This window comes from Balaenoptera acutorostrata, chromosome 1 (assembly GCF_949987535.1).
Source record: "Balaenoptera acutorostrata chromosome 1, mBalAcu1.1, whole genome shotgun sequence".
Taxonomy (NCBI): domain Eukaryota; kingdom Metazoa; phylum Chordata; class Mammalia; order Artiodactyla; family Balaenopteridae; genus Balaenoptera; species Balaenoptera acutorostrata.
The window spans coordinates 177402341-177425744 of NC_080064.1; the positions used below are offsets into that span (position 1 = coordinate 177402341).

General features: G+C 40.2%; 1 protein-coding gene across 5 annotated transcripts in view; it reads right to left on the reverse strand.

Moving 5' to 3' along the window:
* Positions 1–2334: 2334 nt before the first annotated feature.
* The window catches only part of DISP1 (dispatched RND transporter family member 1), a 209480-nt gene continuing 188410 nt past the window's right edge, over positions 2335–23404 (reverse strand). For all 5 annotated transcript variants that reach the window (XM_007172041.2, XM_007172040.2, XM_007172042.2 and 2 more), the window contains exons 3-8: positions 22765–22794; positions 16655–16778; positions 15711–15838; positions 15267–15364; positions 13163–13260; positions 2335–5974 (exon numbers count right to left, since the gene is read on the reverse strand). In XM_007172041.2, the coding sequence (XP_007172103.2) occupies positions 2363–5974; positions 13163–13260; positions 15267–15364; positions 15711–15838; positions 16655–16778; positions 22765–22794 (4090 nt within the window). In that variant the 3' untranslated portion in view covers positions 2335–2362. The remainder of the gene's footprint in view (positions 5975–13162; positions 13261–15266; positions 15365–15710; positions 15839–16654; positions 16779–22764; positions 22795–23404) is intronic.

Genomic DNA, 23404 nt, shown 5'->3' on the forward strand with positions numbered 1-23404 from the left:
AGTACCACACTTGGGCAGGGAGTTTGATAACCTTACTTATCCAGAGACCATAATTGCTCAGTCAGTGTTTGAAATGCTTAAAACCTGGTCATGAGAAGAACAGTTGAGCGAACTGGGGATGTTAGTGGGAGGACATGATTACTGTTTTCAAATCTCTTTAGGGATGCCATCTGGCAGAGAGATGAAAGATGTGTGTTTTCACTTCAGAGAACAGAATGAGGACCAAACAGTGTAGAAAAACTACAGGACAACAGAGTTGGGTTCAACCAAGGTAGTCAGGTAGTAAGTTTCTTGTCACTGAAGTATTCAAGCAAAAGCTGGAAAGCTACTGAACGGAAATGTGGTTTGGTGCAGGTGGGTTGGAGTCAATGAATCACAAGACCCCTTCTAACTCTTTTTTTTTTTTTAATATTTATTTTATTTATTATTATTTCTTTTTGGCTGTGTTGGGTGTTTGTTACTGCGCATAGCTTTCTCTAGTTGCGGCGAGCGGGGGCTACTCTTCGTTGGGGTGCGCGGGCTTCTCATTGCGGTGGCTTCTCTTGTTGCGGAGCTCGGGTTCTAGGCACGTGGGCTTCAGTAGTTGTGGCTCGCAGGGTCTAGAGCGCAGGCTCAGTAGTTGTGGCGCACGGGCTTAGTTGCTCCGCGGCATGTGGGATCTTCCCTGACCAGGGCTCGGACCTATGTCCCCTGCATTGGCAGGTGGATTCTTTACCACTGCACCACCAGGGAAGCCCGTCCTTCCAACACTTGACAGCTTTTTTCAGGTCCTGAATAATACGCAGATCTAAGTTGGAAAACCATTCTTAGAAAATAACTTTTGGAAAGAACGTTGTATTTAGGAATATTCCCTCCAATATTCTTCAGAGGACCAAACTTCCCAGAAGGAAGAAGAATGCAGTGGAACTCTCCCTGTCTAGGGCAGGAATGCACACAGTATCAGATGACACCCTGTAAGGAGGTTACGTCATCTGAAGAATTACCCAGAAAGTGTGCTCCAACAGCTCAAGGACTGGAGCTTGAGTTAATACAAGACACATGAGTGTCATTTAAGATGATGGCTGCAGGCTCAGCATTTCCAGGTGTTAGTTGCCCAGTAAAATCATCCGTGCACATTCTGAGACACTTGAACCCAGGAGAAAGCAGCCGTCCGGACACATCCCCTGAGGGGCAGAGATGGAAACAAACCTGCATAGAACAAGTTCCTCTATTCTGACTGCTTCAAGGGGCTGGGGCTCATCTGACCTGGGGTTCTCTTGGTCAAGATGCAACTTATCTTAAGAAATGTAGCACAGGGCTTCCCTGGTGGCGCAGTGGTTGAGAATCTGCCTGCCAATGCAGGGGACACGGGTTCGAGCCCTGGTCTGGGAAGGTCCCACATGCCGCGGAGCAACTGGGCCCATGAGCCACAACTACTGAGCCTGCGCGTCTGGAGCCTGTGCTCCGCAACAGGAGAGGCCGCGATAGTGAGAGGCCCGCGCACCGCGATGAAGCGTGGCCCCACTTGCTGCAACTGGAGAAAGCCCTCGTAAAAGAAATGAAGACCCAATACAGCCAAAAATTAAAAATAAAGAAAGAAAGAAAGAAAGAAAGAAAGAATTTAAAAAAATAAAAAGAAATGTAGCACAATTTCAGGTAATCACCTCTCTTCATCTGTGCTTTCCCTTCTGTGACACTAACATCACTGTCGCCTGACACACATGGTGCCCATGATTCCTGGGTGAGTAGATGTAACCATGGAACAACTGTACCTTTTGGCTAATGTGGACAAAAGACACCAATTTGGATATAAATGGGTCATTGGTTTCATGTAAAGTCTACCTGTGCAGACAGGTAGAATGCACTATTTAAATGCTTGGTGATTCATTTCTGAATGAAGCCTCACCAAAAATAGAAATTTTAATGTTGTTTAGTTACTGGAGCCCAACTGAAGTAGCTCTCTTAAAATCAGGGTTTGTTTTGAGCCATCAAAAGTCCTTATTACTGACAACCAAAGGCACCAGAATAAGGGTATCAGGTAAATATAACTGCCAAGGAGAAATGAAAGTTCTAGATAATTCAAACTCTAAATCTCTGACTCACTGCTATGAGAGGCTAGAGAGAGAGAGACAATAACTTTTCAAGCTGGGTATAAATGTAAAAAAACAACTACTGTACTTTTTGAAAATATAAAACCCCAAATGGCTAACACTTATTAGATAAGTGAGTTTGTTGATTGTTCATATGGAATCTAAAAATATCTCATGGTTTTTGACAAAGTTAAACATGCTTGTTCCTGTATTTTTGGACTCCCTTTCTAAACTTCTGGATTTGACTTCCATTTCAAAGGAAAAATTGAGGCACTGGTTTAATACAATATTTATTAAAGTGTTTTTATTAACAAACTTTCGCCAGAAAGTTCCGAGTGTGTTAATACAGCAGGCACGTTGGCTTCAATGTTTGGTATTTGACAGTCCACAGAACTGCACTTAACTCTCACAATTCTGCCACAACTTTGTGGATTGTTTGGGCAGGACCTACAACCAGCCTCCCCCATTAAATGGTTAAAGATGAATTTGGGTTCATTCTGATTTAAGTGTTGTGAGTTTACGATGACATCCGTCTGTGACAGGCTTGGCTCCACTTGCCTTTCTGCCTTGTCAGTCGGACTCACTGAACGGGAGTCCTTGTTTGCAGCCCCTCCACTGCCCTCCGCGTTCCCGATGTCTCTGTCTTTACAGAGTCCCCTTTGGTGAGTCTCAGGTGCACAGCATGCTTTGTGTAAAGCTCCAGAGCTTCTGCAGACCAGTGACGACGGCTCTGCCATCTTTGGAAGATGCTCTTCTAGGCTCTGAAGACTGTGTACGCTGGTCTTACCAAGTTTTTCTTGGGCCTGAATGTCCTGACCCGGGTGGTGGAAAAAACTCCTGGGCAGAGAATTCTGCATTCCAGGAGGTTTCACTCTGCCCTGTAGGCAGGGACAGTGGTGGATGTGTGGGATGGGATGCACGAAGCCCTCGGGGGCTTGGTGTGCAGGCTTCAGAGGGGCCAGGCCGTTCTGGACGTGCAGGAAGCTGCTGGCAGTCGGAGCGCAATGGTGGCACAAGCAGTCACCCATCTGCTGGCAAGACGGCAGGCCATATTTCAAAGGTTTGTAGGCATTTGGGCAGCTACATCTCTGATTCAGAGAGAAGAAGTGACACATGGTGTGCTGTTCAAGAGAGGGCTGCAACAAGGCAGAGCTGGTTTCATGTTTGGTGCTTTTGTTGAGTTCGCTGTTGTAAGCTGCATGTACAGGCATCCCTAAATTCTTTGCCTGGCTGTTGAAAAATTCAGAGCAGATGTGGGTCTCTTCGTAAGTGGTCTTCTCGGAGGCCATACAGCTTTGGGCTGCCAGAGGTTCTAATTCGTAAAACTCGTGCTCCATTTCAGCTTTTTGGCCCCTGGGATCTAAATGATAAGCATTCACGGTGTGTGTCTTGCTTTGTCCCTTGTCACCAGGACTTGTCGACAAGGTGTGGGAGAAGGCACTGCACTGGAGTTTTTTAGGTAAAGGAATCTGACCACAGGTACCCTGCGGCCCAAGGCACCGGCACATGCACTGAAAAAAGAAGGTGGCGAAAGCCCAGCTGATACACATGATGAGCATCATGAAGGTGCCCAGCTGGGTGTAAGCCAGAACCGTGGAGGGCATCATCATGGCCCCAGCCACGAAGGTGGTGAGTGCGGCCATGGCAATGGCAGAGCCCATGCGACTCAGAGAGAAGATCACCTTCCCTTCTCGGTCGGCATCCGGGGCCAAGCGGTAAGCAACCCCGTAATGGACGGCAAAGTCTACAGACAGGCCGACCGCAACCGAAATAGTGACTGACTCCAAAACGTTTAGCTCCCAGCCCAGCAGGACGAGAGAACCAACGGTGACGAATATAGTCCCGGCGATCGAAATGATGGCGTAAAGGCTTATGATGACGTTCCAGGTCGTAAGCAGCATCACACTAAAGGCCACGGCCACGGAGAGCCCCATGGCGATGAGGGTGCCGTCGGAGAGGCTGTCCTGGAGGTCATAGAACTCCAGATTGCTGACAAACCAGCCGTGGCTGAGGCCCTCGGGTGCAGAACTCAGCTCGTTGGAAATCCACGAGTCCACCTCTTTATAAAACTGATGCATCTTTTCGTAAGCCAGTGTGAAGAGGTAGGTGCTTTGGAACTCTAGCACGACTGCCCTGATGGTATCATTGATATCAAACCTCGGCCCTGGGGTTTTGCTATCCAAATGGTAGCCCGTACTCCTCTCCAGCTCCATGATGGCTCTCTTGATGCACAGTTCGAAAATCTCTTGCTTATAGGGGAAGCTCCAGTGGCTGCAGCACGGGTACAGGGTAGGCTCGTCGCAGTCCTGGTTTTCCATCCACTGCTTGAAGGTCTCAATGAAGCAGCTGGTGAAGTCCTGTTCGTCAGTCTGGTGAAAGAATGTCTGATTTCTCAATTTTTGACAGAACTGCAAAATCCAGACCTGGGAAGCTGGGCTGGCGATGTTAAAGCCGCTGTCTAAGGTCAGCTTCCCTTTGCTCTTAGGGTTTAGGGGGTTGCCATTGTCTTCTGGGGACACACCCCAGATGACCGTGATGGGCATGTGGAGCTCCTCTCCGTGGTGGACGCGCTCGAACATGAAAAGCTTTTTGTACTCGGCGTCGTAACGTTCAAAAGGGTGGGACGACCTGAACACCTGGAACTCGGACAGCTCCAAAGAGGGCAGCTTCATCTTTGGGTTTATGCAGACTATGTAGGCCCCGCCCACAGTTAAGGCCAGGAACCAGACCAGCCATAGGTAGCGAAACTTAATGACGATGCACGGCAACACTTTTTCAAAAAAAATTCGAGACGCTTCCGAAATGGCAAAAAGGACTTTGTGGCACTTCTGACAGGCCGCTGTCCAGCAGCTTTTGTTATCGTATATTTGCTGCTGGGGCTTCTTGAAGCAGCTGAAGATATTGAGAAGATACCGCTCGTGCAGGACAACCACGGCCGGAAGCCATGTGACCATCAAAACGTAATTCACCAGTATAGCTGTCCCCGCGTATACCCCAAAGCATCTGATGGCTGTGATATTGCTCACGTAGTTAGCGTAAAAGGCAGCCGCCGTGGTAAAACTGGTGACGAACATGGAGAGGGCGGCGTGTTGCAGCGTGACGCTCACTGTTTCTGAGGTTTCCGCGTGAGGTTTGTCAAATTTGGTGTAGTTCCAGACATCACACAGGACAAAGGCATCATCCGCTCCAATGCCCACCAAAATAATGAGTGCGGTGAGGTTCATAAAAGGGAAAAATTCAAAGTTAAACACCACGCGGTAGAGAAAATAGGACACGATCAAGGAACTGATGACGGCAAACATGGTCATCAGAGTGATAAACATGGACTTGGTGTAGACACACATGACTGAAAGGACGATCACGATGGCAATGGCAGGATACACAGTATCCATCAGAAGATAATCCTGAAACAAACTGTGCTTGATCCCAAACTCAATCCCGGTGATGGTGGTGACGCCGTCGGAAGCGTTCCAGTTTTCGAAGTTGTCCAAGTAAATGTTCATCATGCTCTCCCCTTTCTCTGTGGGCGAGAAGAGCATGCTGTACTTTAAAGCGGGTGTGTAGTCGGCTGTCTTTGGGGCCAGAAAGTCTTTGTCCACCAAGTAGTGGAGGATCTGGTACACAGCGTTGTACTTGGTACACTTCCGTGGCACGTTGGTGCACTTGAGCTGGTCCTTCCTCCGGGCTGCCATGTCCCAGCAGTCTGGCTCCAGGGTGCCGTTCTGGTAGTGTTTGGCGCAGGTCCGAAGTAGCTTCAAGGTATGAGAAACGTCTCGCTCGACGATTTTCTGGCAGGATGATCTGTTGTTCAGAATAGCGATGTAGTTCCCCAGCGTCCAGCTGGGGCAGCAGGAAGCAGCTGTGGTCCTCTGGCAGAGATCACCAAACTGGGGATGAGCTCTGATCTGCAGAGACAGAGACACGCGGAACAACTGACGTTTAAAATCAGTTCACAGAAAGGTCTGAATGACGGTGGCCTTGAGGGACAGGGAAGTTACAGAAGTTATAGAATCATCCTCTGAATTAGGTATCAGTTTGAACACAAGGTGAGATTTCCCCCCAAATCTGCTCTCTTCTGCTGCAGAGGGTTCACTAGGTTACTTCATTTTGAACAACAAACTCCTATTTGGGGATGACACACAAGTGTGAAACAATTTCAGTCAATGCCAGTTTGGTTTCAAAAAGGAGGTAAAATTAACACCTCTTTAGTAAACAAGCCTTTTCAAAGTCACTTTAAAAAGCAATAAAATGGATAGGCTGTGAAGCTTATGCATGTATACCTATGGGATTAATTAAGAGAACAATTGCCCAATTGATATATAAAATGAATTTGTGGCTTTGCCTAAAATTTCTGGTAATCAGCATGAAATTTTTGGTGACAAAGGTACTATATTTCAATCAACTTGGAGGCAAAGATGATATTCTCTAGATAACTGTCAGACTCAAAAAAGTGATTCTGGTAATATCAGAGGAGTGATGCCAAAGACGCATGAAAAACCTGGAATAAAACTGTTTCCTGATATATGAGTAGAGGGGGAAAATGTTTCTAAATTAAAATTATATGTGTGTGTATATATATATATATATACATATATATATGATTTTAAATAAACATATAACTAATAAAATACTTCAGTAGGAATTTAATTATTTCTTCCACATCTTTCAAAGTTTATTCAAGTTGGCTAACTCCCCCCTTTTGGGGAACTTTCCGTTTTGGTAAACAGGGGTCTGCTGCATATTAGTAAGTATAACAATTCTGGATTTAACGTGGAGAGTATTTCATTTAGAACACTATTCCTGGAGAAGGCGTTCCTTCTTATGGCTGTTCTTGTTATAGAAAATTGAAATTTGTTCCAATGTCAAAGCTGGCATTGCTAAGATTAGAGTGAAGCCTGCACAATCCCATCATCTTAAAAATCTATAAATTACAAATGGCCCCTCTTCCCTGAGGGTGAGAATAAGAAATATCCCCCTGCTCTTGAGCCTGTCCAGAGACTTCACTGAAAGGGCTAGGGCTAAAGACGACCCACTCCTATCACTTTCCCTCATCTCTATTTACCAAAGGTTGTTCCAGGGAAGAAACTCCAAAGTTCAAGAAGGGCATGAGTATCTTTTTTTTCTAATAAGATTAAAACCACCCTTTCCCTTTTATTAAAGTAGGCTTTATCAATCATGCATTGAAATATTTTCTCAAAGTAGAAGAGAAGTTGGCACAATTCACCTCTTTAGAACTTAGACTTATCCAAGAACCAAGTTACTAGTAACTTGGCTATGAAGACACTTTACTGGGACTTATTCTGCAGGGCCAAGGTGTAGATGAAAGGAGACTGGCCACGTATTGGGAATTGCTGAAGTTGGGTGACCTGTACATAGGGATTCATTCTACTATTCTACTTTTGCCTCTGTTTGAAAATTTCCATAATAAAAAGTTGGGGTTTTTTTTGTTTTTTTTGTTTTAAATACTCTATTGGGGGTAAAGAAAAATGAGTCAAAGGGTTATTATACAAGTGTACTAAAATAATGTTGATTTTAACAAAGGTTTAATTTTTAAGCTAATTTTTAAAGAGCGATAATTACTTGACATTTCATAAAATAGGATAATTAATATTTAATTGTTTCTAGGCAAAAATATTCACATGTGCTAACTCAGGGGAAACTGAACCACCTAATAAATAACAGGAAACCCTGGAATAGCATCTCTCAGATAACCAGGTTTACCCCACAAAGAAGTAACAGGCAAGTCCCTGGGGTCAGCCTGGTGAACTGAAAGAAAGGTAACGCAACCCCAATGTCTGACAGTTTTCAGATGGAAGAAAATGAACTGTATCCATTATGAAACCCACTATCAGCTAGAAGGAACATATTTGTACTTGCTCAAATAACCAAAAGCCAAAGATAAAGGAAATAGGGTTGCCAGCTAAAACTGGAAAAGAAAGCACAGAATTCTGTCCTTGAATAACCCTTTCAAAGAATTGCAGGGGTTTTTTATGTGTGTATCTGACCAAAGATTAAAAAGTTGGACATGACAAACACAGACTAAATACTACTTTGATGGCTGCTATCAAAAATAAATGCTAATGAGCCTCTGGAGGGCCAGTCCTCACATTCAAAGGTGATGGCTGATGTACAACCTTTGGAAAACAGTTTTTGAGGACTCTTTTACGGGGTAAGAAATAAGGACAGAGAGAAGACATTTATCCTGAGTTGGATGCCAGTGCCCTGAATCTAAAGGAATGGAGCTCAAGGATTGTCTAGGCTTTCAGGGAGTATGTCCCCATCCATTCATCCATCCAACTATATGAACCTGTGGACAGAGTGCCAAAGTCTGTAAGTGCGATGGGATAACGGCACAACTTAGTCATCCGGGACTGAGGTAACTCAACACAGAGTCATATTTTATATTGTGGGGCTTAAAGAGCTTGGCAAGCAGGTGTATCTTTATGCAGGAGGCAGCTGCATCTTTGCCATATTCTTGGGAAAGGGATTGATAGGAATGATTTTGAAATCTTTGAAGTTTATAAAAATAAGGATGGAGTTAATGAGAGTAATTTCTTGCAAGTCTTATGAGTAATGCCCTTTTCATTCTAGGTATTCACAAACAGGATTTTTAGGGACCATTTTGCTTATGTGGTGATAACACGTCTTTGCACACTTTCCTAGTTAGATAGTAGCAGGAGTGGAGTTGGCTTCAAATAAGAGCAAAGGAAGAGGAGAGAAAAAGAAGAAACCAGCAGAGTTTTAAATGATACCTTAACTTTCAAAACTAATGGCCAAGTTGGAGATATGTTAAGAAGCTAAGGAAAGAATAAAGGGAAGAAAATTAGGCCCTTAAAACCACGTTCAATCAACTGCTAGACACTCCTTCCCCACGTGACCAAGTTCCTCATGTATTGAAAGTTGAAAGGAGCCTAGAGAGGAAGAAGAAAACAAGGGCTCCACAGCTCTCTTTAAAACAAGCATCAGGAAACACATTTCTGGGGTCCTCTAAGCGTGTGAGGGGGGCATTCCAGCTGTCCACAAAAGCTACCCGAGTAAAAACGGTCTTAGGCACCAAATTTCAAATCCCTTCTACAAGCTGATTCCTCTGAGCTCCAACATCTACACTATGTAAAGACTAAGAAATAGGGTAAAGGGCTTCCAGCAGAGTCAAGATTAGAGACACACACACTTCTTTGTTACTAATGACTCTCTGCCAGTGTGTCCCGTAGGAATGTCAAAGTGCAGGAAAAAGTAATGAAGAAGATCAGGGGAGTCAACTGAGGCTCCTTTTGAAAGAGTCTAAGAAAACAAGCATTTCTGTGAGGAGGTAGACGCAGCATCAGAAACAGAAGCTCTTCACTCTGGAAACCAGTGCCCATCTGAACTATGAGTATAAGTGGCATGTAATTTAAATGGGATCTGGAATTTGAACTCAATGTATTATCAACACAGGCAGGCGACCACTGAAAGACCTGGTCTCATGACATTACACTGATTACCAGATGCTTTCTGGAGTCAACCCACCAACAATTAAGCTCTTCTGCTCTGTACCATTTGGTGTGTGTCCCATTCAACTTGATAGTTGTTAATAACCAAGTGGTTAGGTACAATAGCTAGGATTTGAGGGGGGAAAAAAGGAAAAGACTGCTAAGTAGCCTCAGGACACATTTTGCTCAAACCGTCATAACAAATAAAAATCCTCAAAGGGTCTTGAGCTGGGAGACTCAAAAAAGTACAGTAATAATCTGAAATCTGAACTGTTGACCAATAGTTATTATTTAAGGTATCACTGAATACATTATCTCTATGAGAAACATATGTCATTCTGGGTTCAGAGCAGAGTTTGAGACTAGAATACAAGGGCATTTGCAACTGGAAAAAAAGTATTTAATTTAAAAAGTTAAAATTACAACCATGCTCCTTGAGGTAGTATTTGGGGGCCTTGATTCTGTTTATTCATTTATTGGTGTGGATCTACAATTGGCTTGACCATTCATTCAGACGTACGTGTCTTGGGTCTGTTCCTCAAATTTTCACAAGAGGATCACAAATTGGTATGTTCCTGCCAGGGATTACAGACTTGAACTCACAGCTATCCAATCCTTATTATGAGCCCAGTAGGAAAAAAAACTCAGACAAGCAGACATCTATTCTTTTCGATAGTCTAAATTTTGCAAATGCATCAAGCCAAACCATTAGAAACTCCGTATTTAGCTTTCATTGCTTTATCCCTGTAGAAATGCTTCTGCTATAATGTTTTCCTGCTACCAACCTACTTGAGATATGGTTTACAAACCAACTAAGAATCAATACTGTACCTCTCGTAAACCTGCTAAGAACTTTCTTCACAACATCACACTTCTTTTATGAAGCCTATGGGATTAACAATCCTTTCCTGTCTTAGTGTGAGGAAGAGATGGGCTTCTTCTAAAAAACACATTTGTTACTCTATTTAAGTGACTTTTGTCTCTGATCATGAATTCCTTTTTGCTCTGGCTGCCAGGGAGGTTAGAGACAAGTTTGAAGCTCACCACCGCTCAAATATACAGAATTGTGGGGTATGCATTATTCTGTGTTCAATCTCATCCTTAGCTTTATTATTTTCCTCCCATTATTGTCCCTTCATGTAATTCATTCAACTTCTTTATCTTATCCTTTCTGTATACCTTTTTGTAAGCTACCTATTGATGCTGATTTTTATCATCTGAAATATATATAAAATAATATACTGTTTTCACTTATGAAAGCTATAATGGCACAGTACTGCTTACTGGCTTTTGAGTCCATAAGAGTCTAACATGTATTCATAGAATAAATTGCTGGATCTTTTTAAAAAGTGTACTTATTTTAGGCCATGATGATTCTTTGAGGTTCAGTTGAGTGGGAAATGGTAAATACAGTCAAACAAGGCAAAACACAACTAGGGGGAGTGGTAATCTGCATTATGGAAGCATAAAGAATGGTGGGTAAAGGCACAGACTCTGGAATTAGACTTGGCTGGGTTGAAATCCTGCATCTGCCACTTGCCACCTGTGTGAACTTTTCTCATCTATAAAATAGGCAAAACAATAGTGCTTCATTCCTAACACTGTCATGAGGATTAAACGAAATAATTCATTAAAGTGTTTGGAACACTTCCTGACAAATATTAACAACACTCAATAAACATCAGCTTTAATCAGCTGAGTGAATTCAATCACTCTAGTGTCTTCCAGGGAGGGAAGGTCTCAAGATTAACTGCAAGGGTAGAATAATGAGATCTAAGAGGTATAGAAGTTAATGAACTGTTCTCATCCAAGGTGTGATTATAAAGTAACCAGACTGGCTTAACTTCTCTAAACTTAACTGCTCATCTGTTAAAATGTATATTAACACATATATGTGGAATCTAGAAAAATGGTACAGATGAACCTTTTGTAGGGCAGGAATAGAGATGTAGACGTAGAGAATGGACATGTGGACACAGAGGGGGAAGGGTAGGGTGGGATGAATTGGGAGATTAGGTTTGACATAAATACACTACCATGTGTAAAATAGATAACTAGTGGGAACCTGCTGTATAACACAGGGAGCTCAGCTCGGTGCTCTGTGATGACCTAGATGGCGGGGGAGAGGGGGAGGGAGGTCCAAGAGGGAGGGGATATAGGTATACATATAGCTGATTCATTTCATTGTACAGCAGAAACTAACACAACTTTGTAAAGCAATTTTACTCCAATAAAAAAAAAAATGGTGTTATTCCAAGGGCACAGGTCCATTGTGAGAGAAGTTAAGTACCCAGCATAATGCCTTGCACATAGCAAGTGCTCTACATATACACTACTTTAGAGTTAACCTTCTATATGAGAAGGGTTGTAACCCACAACAAGGAGAAGTATGTCCATAGCCTCTAAATAACCTACTGATAGCTGTAGAACAGAAGAAAATATGACAAATAAAAATTGACCACTGATGAAGAAACTTTGGGTTGTTTATAGATAGTTTGTGACTTTGGTCTATTTGGAGCTGCACAGAGACAAGATGTCACTCACAGAAAATCCCGATATCCTAATCAATGCAAAAGTTATTTTCAAAATATATAAAGAGCCTTTCAGAATGAAGAATAAAGTCAGGAGATCTGGGACCAACCAACTAGGTGACCTGGGTATGCCACTCAGTTCTCAGAAGGTACTTATATCAGCACAGTGAGATGCTGGTCTGTGGGTTATCTCAGAGTCCTTTCTACCTCCCGTTCCATTAAGAAGCCCTGTTGATAGAACAGGTCATTGCACTGGGTTGTCAGTCTACCTCTTAGCAGGGCATGTGATTAGATTTTCAACTGACCAGTGATTTTCCATTTTAGAATTATGCTAAGAACACGAGTTCCTTTTCTACCTGGTTACTGTGCTTGGGCAAGGCCATTAGTGACATCAGACAGCAGTTTCTACTTGGAGAAACTACCTCTGAACACATGAAATTGACAGCTCTTCCAAGCTCGGTAGGTGACTTTACACTTTCTGGTGCTGTCTTCTTGCATCTTTCTGTCTTGTAAAGCAGCCAGGTGTTTAGAGTTCGGAACAATCTGGATTGGATTTCTTTGGCCATTTCCATAGATACTGTATTTATGCCCTTTGATGTCCCCTTTCCTAGCCTGTGCCCTAAATTTTCCTTTGAGGTCATCGGCCCAAATGACCTATTGATTGCCAGAAAGGTGAGCATTTCATTGCATAATTAAGATGCTGACAATCGCCTCAGGGGGAAAATGGAGTGAACAATGAAACTAGATTAGGAAGAGAAAATACAACAAAAGAAGAAAAAAAAAAGGCTTAACTATTATCCTGAAAGGAAATAAGCTGTGAAATAATACAAAAGACTATCACGGACAAAGAACATGAGTGGGAAAGAAAAAGAGTTCTTTATTAAGGAAGATGGTTTGTCTTAAAGGTGGGGAAGCAGAGACACTTTGATCCTGGGATCCGAAAGAATTCGAAGCCACTCTGCTGGTGTTTACTCCTCGGTAGGTAAGCCACTTGAATGCTTTCATCTGATCAGGCACCAGGGTCAGCAGTAAAAGGAGTTTCAAAAGTATAACCTTATTTGTGCTAAACATATTTCAGTTTTACTTTACATACCCTTGAATTATCTACATTGCACATTGATTTAATTGCAGGTAAATTCCACAATGTCTCCCCTCCAGCTGAAGTAAATACTACTCTGGAATATCGGTCACCTGGTGATAGGAGAAAAAAAAAAAAGAAAAAGGTTTATAAATTATTCATTTATTTCAGAAGACTCAGCGTTCAGAAATAATTCAAACTGGGAAACCACCTGGGCAATTCATTAGCAGTAGGGAATCCTGTCTTTCATTAAACTCCAGGAGAAAAATGTAAAAAAATTTTAAAGAGTAACGCTATAATATTGCTTTAGCTCAAAGCCTTTGTCTACTCACTATATCTTAAAAATCGTAGTAGTTATGTAACATATCTAGTTCTGATCAGACTGTAATTAGGAAGAGCAATCCGTAAGAACTTTCAGCAGAAAATCAACTGAACGCCTCCCTCTTAATTTCACAACACACCACCCCAATGGTATATAAAATCAAAGAACGATGCACCAGGGAATATCAAGAATGGATTATAAGGATGTCCTCTTTGGCAGCTAACTAGAGAGCAAAGATGGCAAGTGACCAGCTTAAAAGCACTAAAAACAGTCAACTAAACACAGAACGCTGGCCAGGATCACAGACATACTACTCATTCTGGTTGAGTGTTCAGAGTTCTAGAAGAAACACTTTGAAAATTATACTAATACAAAATATGTTTCTGAATAAGGGAGGTTGTGTGATATCCTGGAAAGAGCATGGTCTTCAGAGTTAGAACTGGGTGTAGCCAGGTTCTGTCATCTACTAGCTGGATGATCTTAGGCAACTAACAACTTCTCTGAGCCTTGGTTTGGTTCCTCATCTGTAAAATAAAGACAGCAACACTTTCCCACATAGGTGTGAGAGTTAAATGCGGTACTGAAAAACGGGTGCTCAGTAAGTACTGTTTCTGCTTCCTCAGCCATTAAAAAAATTAATATGAACCAACTGAAACAGAGTAGATTCGTTTTATATGATCTAAAATGCCTAATGGTGCTGACAAAGAAAATCAATTTGCAAATTTATGAATAAAGCTTTATTACATGAAAAACCTCATGGTCACGAAGTTTTCTTTAGTAAACTCTTGTCTTCAAGACAAATAAAGACCCTGAGGTTTGACAAGATCTAGAAATATCAAAGACCCAATCAGGTCCTCTAGTGATCTTACTAAGAAGATAGGGAAAAAACATATTTTAGAAGGATTTTCAACAGCAACAACAAAAAGCTGAAACCAGAAGAGCTTCAATGTTAATATTCACTTAATCAGAAACTGGAGTTACTGCAATTCCTCATCCGTAACCATGAGGGCTAATCAATGACTTTCAAAGTGACACATGTTTCCTTGAGGCCGTGAACTCCTCCTTCCTGGCATCTGCACAGAGACCAGGCTGACTCTAGGCTACAGCAAATTTTATTTAGTGAATTTGCTGCCAACATTTAGAGATCTGGTGATTCCACATTGAAATCTGGATTCCTGGCCTCCGGGAATTTCTTACAATCTTTGGGCCCTCGTTTTTTCAAGGCCACATTCTGCTGCATTCTCCTCAATCACCATCACTTCCTGCATTCTTAACCCAGCTCACTTTTCTCATTCATATATGAGCTAGGTCCCTGAGGCATTCAAGCTTTGGACCTCTGGACTTTATTTTGTTCATCTCGCTACCTGTAATGTCTAATGACAAGGCTGGCACAAGAAGGCTATTAATATAGGTTTTTTGAATGAATCAAAAATTTAGATATAAATTTTTGATAATACTGTAGATTATTTCAGGGTTCAATCCAAAAAATGTACAAGGAATTTTTTAAATGCCTTGAGATTTGGGGCAAGGTCAAGAATTTTATTAGATTTATATCTTTCTTAAAAACGAATATAACCCAATCATCTCATTAATTTTTAATTTTAGGTAAATAAACTCAGATTAGTGGTTGACTGACCTAGAGAAGTAAAATTACAAGTTAATTAAGCTAAAACCCCTTTCAACATGATAGAAGCAGTGAAGCTGTGTGACCAGCCACCTACTCCTGATAGTCTAGGATATCAGTCATGTTCAATCCCAGGAAACTCTGAAAGGTTTGTCATCTACGATGCCACTCACTTGGAACGTCACAGAAAAAGCTGTCCTTGTGGAAGTTCCAGTCAACTTCTCTTTTCTCTCTTTCATAATGATCATCTGACCATCTATCATCCCGATGGCTGAAATGGAACACAGTTTGATCTTCAATCAAGTCCTCACTATTTCAAGGCTGAGAAGCCTACTGGTAACAGTACAACCTCAAAGTCATGACCTATTAAGCGCTTGATATTAAGTCGGAAGGATGAACATAAGCAACCAACATTAATTTTCTCACTTCTGAAAAAGGAAAGAAAACCCCAAACCCTCACTAATATACAACAAAATCTTAAAAGACAGTGACAATTTCAACAAATTCAGTGGCAAAGATTTTGAGCCACACATTTTAGATGTAATCTTTTTGCTCAGGCAATGTTTAAAAGTGGAATTCGTTAGCAGTGGTTTGTCTAAAAGTTAATAAATGATTACCTTTTGGCTTGTTCATCTGCATATTTAAAGGGGTAATTTGCTAATGTTGCTTTGTATCCTGTATTTTTCACCATGTTATTCCACGTGACCAGTCTCTGGCCTATTGCAGTCCCTCTTGGTTCAAAACCCTAAGGCAAAATATTACAAATTCCCATTAGTGTACTTCATTTCAGGCTAAGTATAGTTATAACAGCTCGGGAAGGCAATGTCAAGGTGATGTATAGCTTTCAACAAAAAATATACACGTTCCTCACAGCTACTCCAGAGGCGAACTGCATTAAGACAAGATGACTTGACATAATAATGATCACCTATTTACTGTGACAAACAGTTTGATTCTTTGGTATGTTACATGTCTCAGGAAAGAGGAAAAAAAAACTTATCTGAAGCTTCTCTTCCAAATTCATACCTGGCATTTATTTTTATGTTATAAAAAAATCATGGTCAAATTAAATTGTGTTATGCATGCAACAGTGTTTTACAAAGGGTTTATCATTATCCTTGCTCATACTTTCCTCACTATTCCACTCCTGAGGGACATTTACTTAAAAAGAGACCCTGCTATCTCTCAGTAATACTGAAATTCCTTTAACGTCTTTGGGAAAAAAAGGTGACACTCAGTCTTCAAGATTTTTTGAAGACGTTTTTACAGTCTGCAGATTCTCCAATTTTCTGCTTTTTAGTTTAAACATGGAGACCAAGAAGCAAATTTCCAGATTTTTGATGGTGAGCAAGTTACCTGACCCCTTTTAAGAACCTGAGAATACAGACATGTCTCTACTTTTCAGAAAGAGAAGTGTATACTTACTGATGGCTTGAGAAGGTTTTTAAAACGGATGGGATAACTAAATAACATAATGCAACATGTCTTAAAATACTTAATCTTTTGAGATGATTGAGGGCTAAAGAAAATAAACAGATTCTACTGGCTCAATTCTCCTTACCAGCAATGGATCAGAGAAATCAGGAAGCTCTGGCACTAATACTCCAACCAAGGCACAGACCACGATGAACACGGTGCACATGCCCAAGACAACCACAGGCCAGTCTGCTATCAGGGCTGCATAACTACAAAAGCAGAGAGAGATCACAAAGAAAGCCTCTTAGAAGCAGAGTAAAGTTTTTTTGCTACCTAAGAGAGCAATTTGTTAAATCTTCCTATTTCAGACCTAGCACAGGTATTTATCAGTAAAAGATCTCATGAGATTATAAGTATTTATACATAATTATAGTAGAAAATGGGAAAATCACCGTCCTCTCATTTTTTGTGATAAAGTAGCAGTGGTCAGATGCTACAGGCTACTGAGAGCAAGAATAATGTCCATTCCTGACAAATAACATTTCACTGCTACATCTGTGCCTGGGAAAAAGAAGCTCTTAAATCTACACTTTCTAAGTGGAAAGAAATGTATTTTAACAGAGGCTCCATCCTCCTTGCAGTCTCTTTCAGAACTTTTGTTTCTCCAGTTATTCCTTTCTCCCTACTTTTACTCCAACAGTTCTTGAAAAAGAGCTCAGCCCATAAACAGGTTCAGGTAGTGTAAGTCATAAGAATAACCAAACCAAACTGAAACCTCCCCATAAACCTATTAACCTTCCATTTAGCTAAAACTATAATGAACTTATCCACTAGATTGTGAGCTCCATGAGGGCAGAGACTATTGATTGATTGACTGGTTGATTTAGTGTAGTATCAGTGCCTGGAACAGTGCCTTTTAAAAGGTGCTTGGTAACTATCTATTGATTAGATGAACAAACACCCATGTATGTACTTATCCTCCCTTCACTGTCTCATCACCACAGCCTGGCTTTAGTTTCTTACTACACCTCAGAAACTCCCCTCTGTTACCAAATCCCACCATTAAGCCATTTCTTCCAACACCCTTCCCACACCCTCATTCACCACTTTCCATTGAAATATCTGTTTCTGGGCCCTTCCATAAGATCCTGGACCATGCCTTCCTAACCTGATGCTTCCAGATCTCAATAAGAACTCAGTGCTCCATAGAAGTTGACTAAACTGAACTTTTCTAAAATTCAAAATGTATTCTGCCAACTTCAGATTTCTTGAATTTTTATTAGAGAAAAAATGAAACATTTAACTTGTGGACAATTATTCTCAACAGTGTTATTTAGCTCACTGGGCTGCTCTGATGGCTATTTCTGGCTCATTTGAAATAGGCTTCTTGCTCATATACTTTGAGTTTTTCTGCAAAACCATGCTAGCAGTTTAAAGCAAGCTAGTGGCTCTAACCATCATTCTGAAAAAAACTATTATATGTCTCTAAGAATAGACGGCTGATTTTTATATTCTGATCTCTCAAATTCATAGATCTGGCTTTGCGGAGATATTCAAATTAAATTGTAATAAGGAAGTTAAAATATAACATAATTATGCTTTAAGGGAGCACTCGCACAGGCATTTTTCATTACTGTTCTTTTAAAAGCAACCTTAGGAAAATAAAGAACAATAGCCTGCACCCACTAGGAGTTCCAGTTGCTCTCATGCTTTACATAGATTATCATCTCATATAATTCTCACAACAACTTTATGAGATGAAACTGAGGCACAGGCAGGTTAAATAACTTGTTCAAAGTCACAAGCTGGCCCAGCTCATAAAACAAGCACGTCCTGGGGGTGTAATGTACAGCATGGTGACTATAGTTAATAATACTGTATTACATACTTGAAAGTTGCTTAGAGAGTAGATCTTGAAAGTTCTCATTACAAGAAAGACAAAAAATTTGTAACTATGTGTGGTGATGAATGTTAACAAAACTCATTGTGGTGATTATTTTGCAATACATACGAATATCAAATTATTATGTTATACACCTGAAACTAATATAATGTTACATGTCAATAATATCTCAAAAAAAAAAAAAGTCACAAAGCTAGGAACCTAGGTAGTCTGGTTCTAGAGTCTGGCCTCTTAACCACTATGATATCGTCTCTTGCTTCAAACACAAGAGAAACAGAAGACATCAGGAATAAGTCAACTTGCCACAAACAGATGCTTCCCCAAACTGTCATTTGAAAATTAAATTCCTAAGCCACACTAATAGTTAATTTCTCTATGCAAAGTCACCTAGACCGAAAGGACTTCAAGTTTGAACATTATTCACTAGACTGTAAATTCTGCATTTAAAAACTCACTAAGGAAAAATTATGCTAGATAAGATGGAATAACTTTTTAAGAACAATTCTGAACGTAATGAAAACAAATAAATCACAATACGCTGGTTGTAGTTGTTCAAATGTAAACACCAAGTGGTCAGAAGCGTTCGTATTTCTAGAACACACCCAAAGCTTATATTCTCTATACTTCATTTCCTCTTCTACCAAATGCAAACTAAGATGAAAGTAATCGGTTTGAAGCTATAAAGTCCTTTGTCAATAGCACATTTGAGACCTTCTGTTCATTGCTTCAGACTTAAAGAGTCCTTTACATTTTAGACCTTTAAAATATCAGCCCTATGAAATGAAAATGGCCCCAGGCTTACACAATTACTCATTATACTTTATGTTAAATGGATCAATTTTCTTTCAAATGAACCAGAAGTTATGCATTTTTACTTACAAACATGTTATCAATAGAGGGCAGTGGGCCCCAAATTGCTTAGTTTTCATACTGTGGTTTAATTTACCCATATAATGACTTTTTGTTTGTGTTCTTGAAAAATCTGCACACATGCATAGCAACCTTAAAAACCTCATTCAATAATTGCTTTTTCTTGCCTTTGAAAACATTTGGTTTTGATTTTACAGCACTGCTCTATACCATATCCATGCATTGACTACATATGGAAACTTTACGGCATTAGTGATTTCAGCACATTTCTTCCAAACACGTTTAACCTTACTATATTACAAGTCCACTTCCTCACAAAGCAGATGTTTCACATGCTAACCTTTCCTAGAGACAACTGTTCGCACTTAAGAAATGGACTCACCATCCTGAGGACATAAAGCACCGTGGGGGAAAGCCCCAGCTATTTTGAGTAAATGTCATTCAGACAACGGTTTCTCCTAAATACCACAAAACTGCTGAGGCTATTTCTGTTTCCTGCTGTCTATTCTAAGATGTTGTGTAACTATGGGCACCACGTGGGAAACAAAAGTTTCACGTATAATACGAAACCCAGACAATGGTTGTAATGTTAAGGCAAAAATCTAATAAAGCAGGAAAACTGGAGGAGTAAAGGAAATTAAAAATGACCTCTAAATTTTATCACTATATTTTTTGGCTAATTCCCTTCATGGTGAGTCTGGGTTCCAGGTACATATTCTAACTAAGTTTAAATTTGAATAAAGAACCTGCACATTCTTTTCTGTGCATGGGAAGAATTTTCCAAAGGACCACTCTTTATACTATAGTATGTTCCTCTGCGTACCATGTAGCACTTGTCTTTCATCTGCCTGATCTTAATTTTGTAAATCTTTAGACCACACAACATAATCGTAAACGCAATCCACTTCTGTAACTCCTGGGTGACAGCAGGCAGTCATTTTCCAGTGACTGACCAGGTAACAGTTTTCCTCAAGGCCCTACTTACTGCTGTATCAGCTGCTTAGGTTCAGCCCGCAGTTCGCTATCCACGGCACTGCTCTATAAAAAAGTGTATCCATGGCACTCCTCGGTAGGTCAAGTCTCAAATAGTACAGATATGAAGGGCTCAGAAGAGCAGAATGAATGGACTGCGCTTGTGGGTAAACTGTGGATCTGAGTAAGTGGGCAGGTTGCCTGGCACCCTGGTCCAGGCTGTTCCCGCCATGATGGATTTTCATGAGGATCCAATGGGAAGTCCCTCAAATATCCTCATAGATTCTCAGCCACCTTATTATTGGGTTTATTCTGGGAAAAGATCAGAAATAACTGTTAAAACAAATGAAGTGTCTTACAGGGCCAACTTATGCTGTAGTGACACTATATGGGGGCCTGTTTCAAATGGGCCATTTGTATTACAATAAGACCCTCCAGAGTAAAGTTTCCTCTCAGCTTACAAAGACTTTTTTCTTTTGCCCTTTGCTGCCTTTCTGGAAACACTCTTCTCTTTCACCCCTTCCTTTCTGAGCAGAGAGCCAGGCTTTAGAGAGTATGAGTACCTTGGACTTGAGGCCTCCTTTTCCTGACCAACTACCCAATCCTTAACCCCTGATAGCTTGGCTTTTGCTCTCATGACTCTTCTGAAACTGCCAAAGTCAACTAACTCTCTTGGTTTTCATCTTCTTTGACCTGAGCAATATTTAACACTTTAGCTACTGCTTGCTTCCTAAAAAATCTCTTCTTCCTTGGTTTCTTTCTTTCTGTTTCCTTTAATATCTCTCCCTTTTTCCTCTTGGCCTTTAAGGGTACCCATTTCTAAATGTTATTAATCATAACATTTCTAGTGGCATCAACTATCAATTTAGTGGGAGGAATGATTGAAGCTTATGGAATTTCACAGAGGAAAACAGTACAGAACTCTTTCTTTCTTGTGAAGTAATAAACTCATTCAACAATTAACATTACATAGTAAGAAGGCAGGCATTCTGGGAATAAAATAATAGCAGACATGGATATTATCCTCAAGGAACTTAGAGCCTAATTCAGAAAATCAGACCGGTGCACAAATACCTACAAAACCAGGTCAACAGAAGGATACAGATAAAATGTTTTGTGAATTCAATGAAGGAGGCGAGTACTTCCAGCTGGGGTAGGAAAGGGGAATCAGAAAAGGCTAATTTTAGGAAGAAGTTGTATTTATATGTGTATATACTGAAAAGAATAAATTCAGGTTTTTAAAAATACCAGTCTATTAACAGAGACAAATATATACGAATCTTTCAAAATATAAAACTTCTGGTCACTTAAGAAGACCCTATTATTTCTAGAAAAATGGAAATTCATTTTCTTCATATGCCATATTTACTTGTAAAACCTCTTTCCTTCATCTTTTTTCCATCATTTTTTTGCAAAATTGGGTAAATAAAATGTAGTATATGCATACAACGGAATATCGTTCAGCTTACATAGGAAGAAAATTCTGACACGTGCTACAACATGGATGAAGCTTGAGGACATTATGCTAAGTGAAATCAGCCAGTCACAAAAGGACAAATACTGTACTCTTCCACTCATATGAGGTATTAGAGTAATGACATTCATAGAGACAGGGTAGAATAGTGGTTGCCAGAAGCTGGGGGGAGAAAGAAACGAGGAGGTACTATTTAATGGGTATAGAGGTTCAGTTTGAAAAGTGGAAAAAAGTTCTGGAGGTGAATGGTGTGATGGCTGTATAATAATGTGAATGTACTTAATGCCACAGAATCGTACACTTTAAAATGGTTAAAATGGTAAACTTTATGCTATGTCTATTTTATTACAATTTTAAAAATATTTTTTAAATGTGAAAGGAGTTTACTAATTAAAATTTATGTAGTAATTTTACTCCAAAGAAAGGATGACTCTCCTGAGGTAGGCTTCAGAGTTATTAGCATCTGAGCTTCTTTAGCAAATGAATTTCAAAGATCACTAAGAATTTCTTAAATAATAGTATATCTGGAACCACAATGTACAAGGATAGCTGATGAGACAATGCTTTTTTCAGAACCTCTTGTCCATTTAAAATTTTGCTTTTCTACTATAAAACTAAAATTAAAATTTTCCACATAAAAGAATACTTCCATCTTAACATGATAACAAAATTTTTAGAAACACAGACAACCCAGCTGAAATAAACTGCCATGAATTTAAGTCATGGTAGTTGGCCGAACAGTTTCTCTCTTAATAAGTAGGACCCTGAGAAGCCAATCCATTACAGGAAAGAATTTAAAATAATTATGCAAATATAAATGATTAAACCCAAATAGCATTTAAAGGCTAAACGTCTACCTTGGGATTAAAACCACTTTTGGAGGTATAGGATTCCTCAAGCAGCCAACTCAGAGGAAATTTAGTTTTCCTTCACAAAAATATGAACGAGGAAGGCGAAAACAGCAGCAAAATGTAAAGAAAATACTAAAAGGGGAAAAGCATATACTTATTTAATAAGATAATCCAGACTACTTTACCTTTTTGGTAACTTGAAAGGTCTGGATGGGCTGGAAAAAAAGCAAAGGAAAAACAATCAGAAACAAGGCATTGTAATATAAACAAATGCTTTATATATGTATTCAACATTTTACTTGTTATCTCTCTTTACGAAAAAATCCTGGAAGGCTTAAAAAGGATTCTACTTGAGAGATTTTGGATTTAACCATGAATGTTGACCATCTTGTACACCAGTAGGTGGCATCTTCCCAGACTCTTATCACACTCTCTTAAGGGAATCATGGTCATACCATGTAACATTCCCCAAACCTACGGCTACAGACTCCCTCATCTCTCTCACAACAAGAAGCCACATACAAGTCTCCAATCCAGGCTGCTTCTTACTTATCAAGGATCCCCCAACATCTTTTTTCTTTTTTTTTAAAATAGGACATCAATACCTTCTTCAACTAGAAATATTGTATTCCTTCTTCAGCTACATGTCACTACTCATGTTTCACCATTCTGGAATACAGTGGTTCTCACAGTGTGGGATGAAGATCCCTGGGAGTTCCTGAGATCCTTCACAGAGTTTGTGAGGGCCTCCCTTTTCCAACCCCCATACCTGTTTAAGGCTGGGTTTTCTCCATAATTTTGTATATTTCAACCAAACAGCAGACT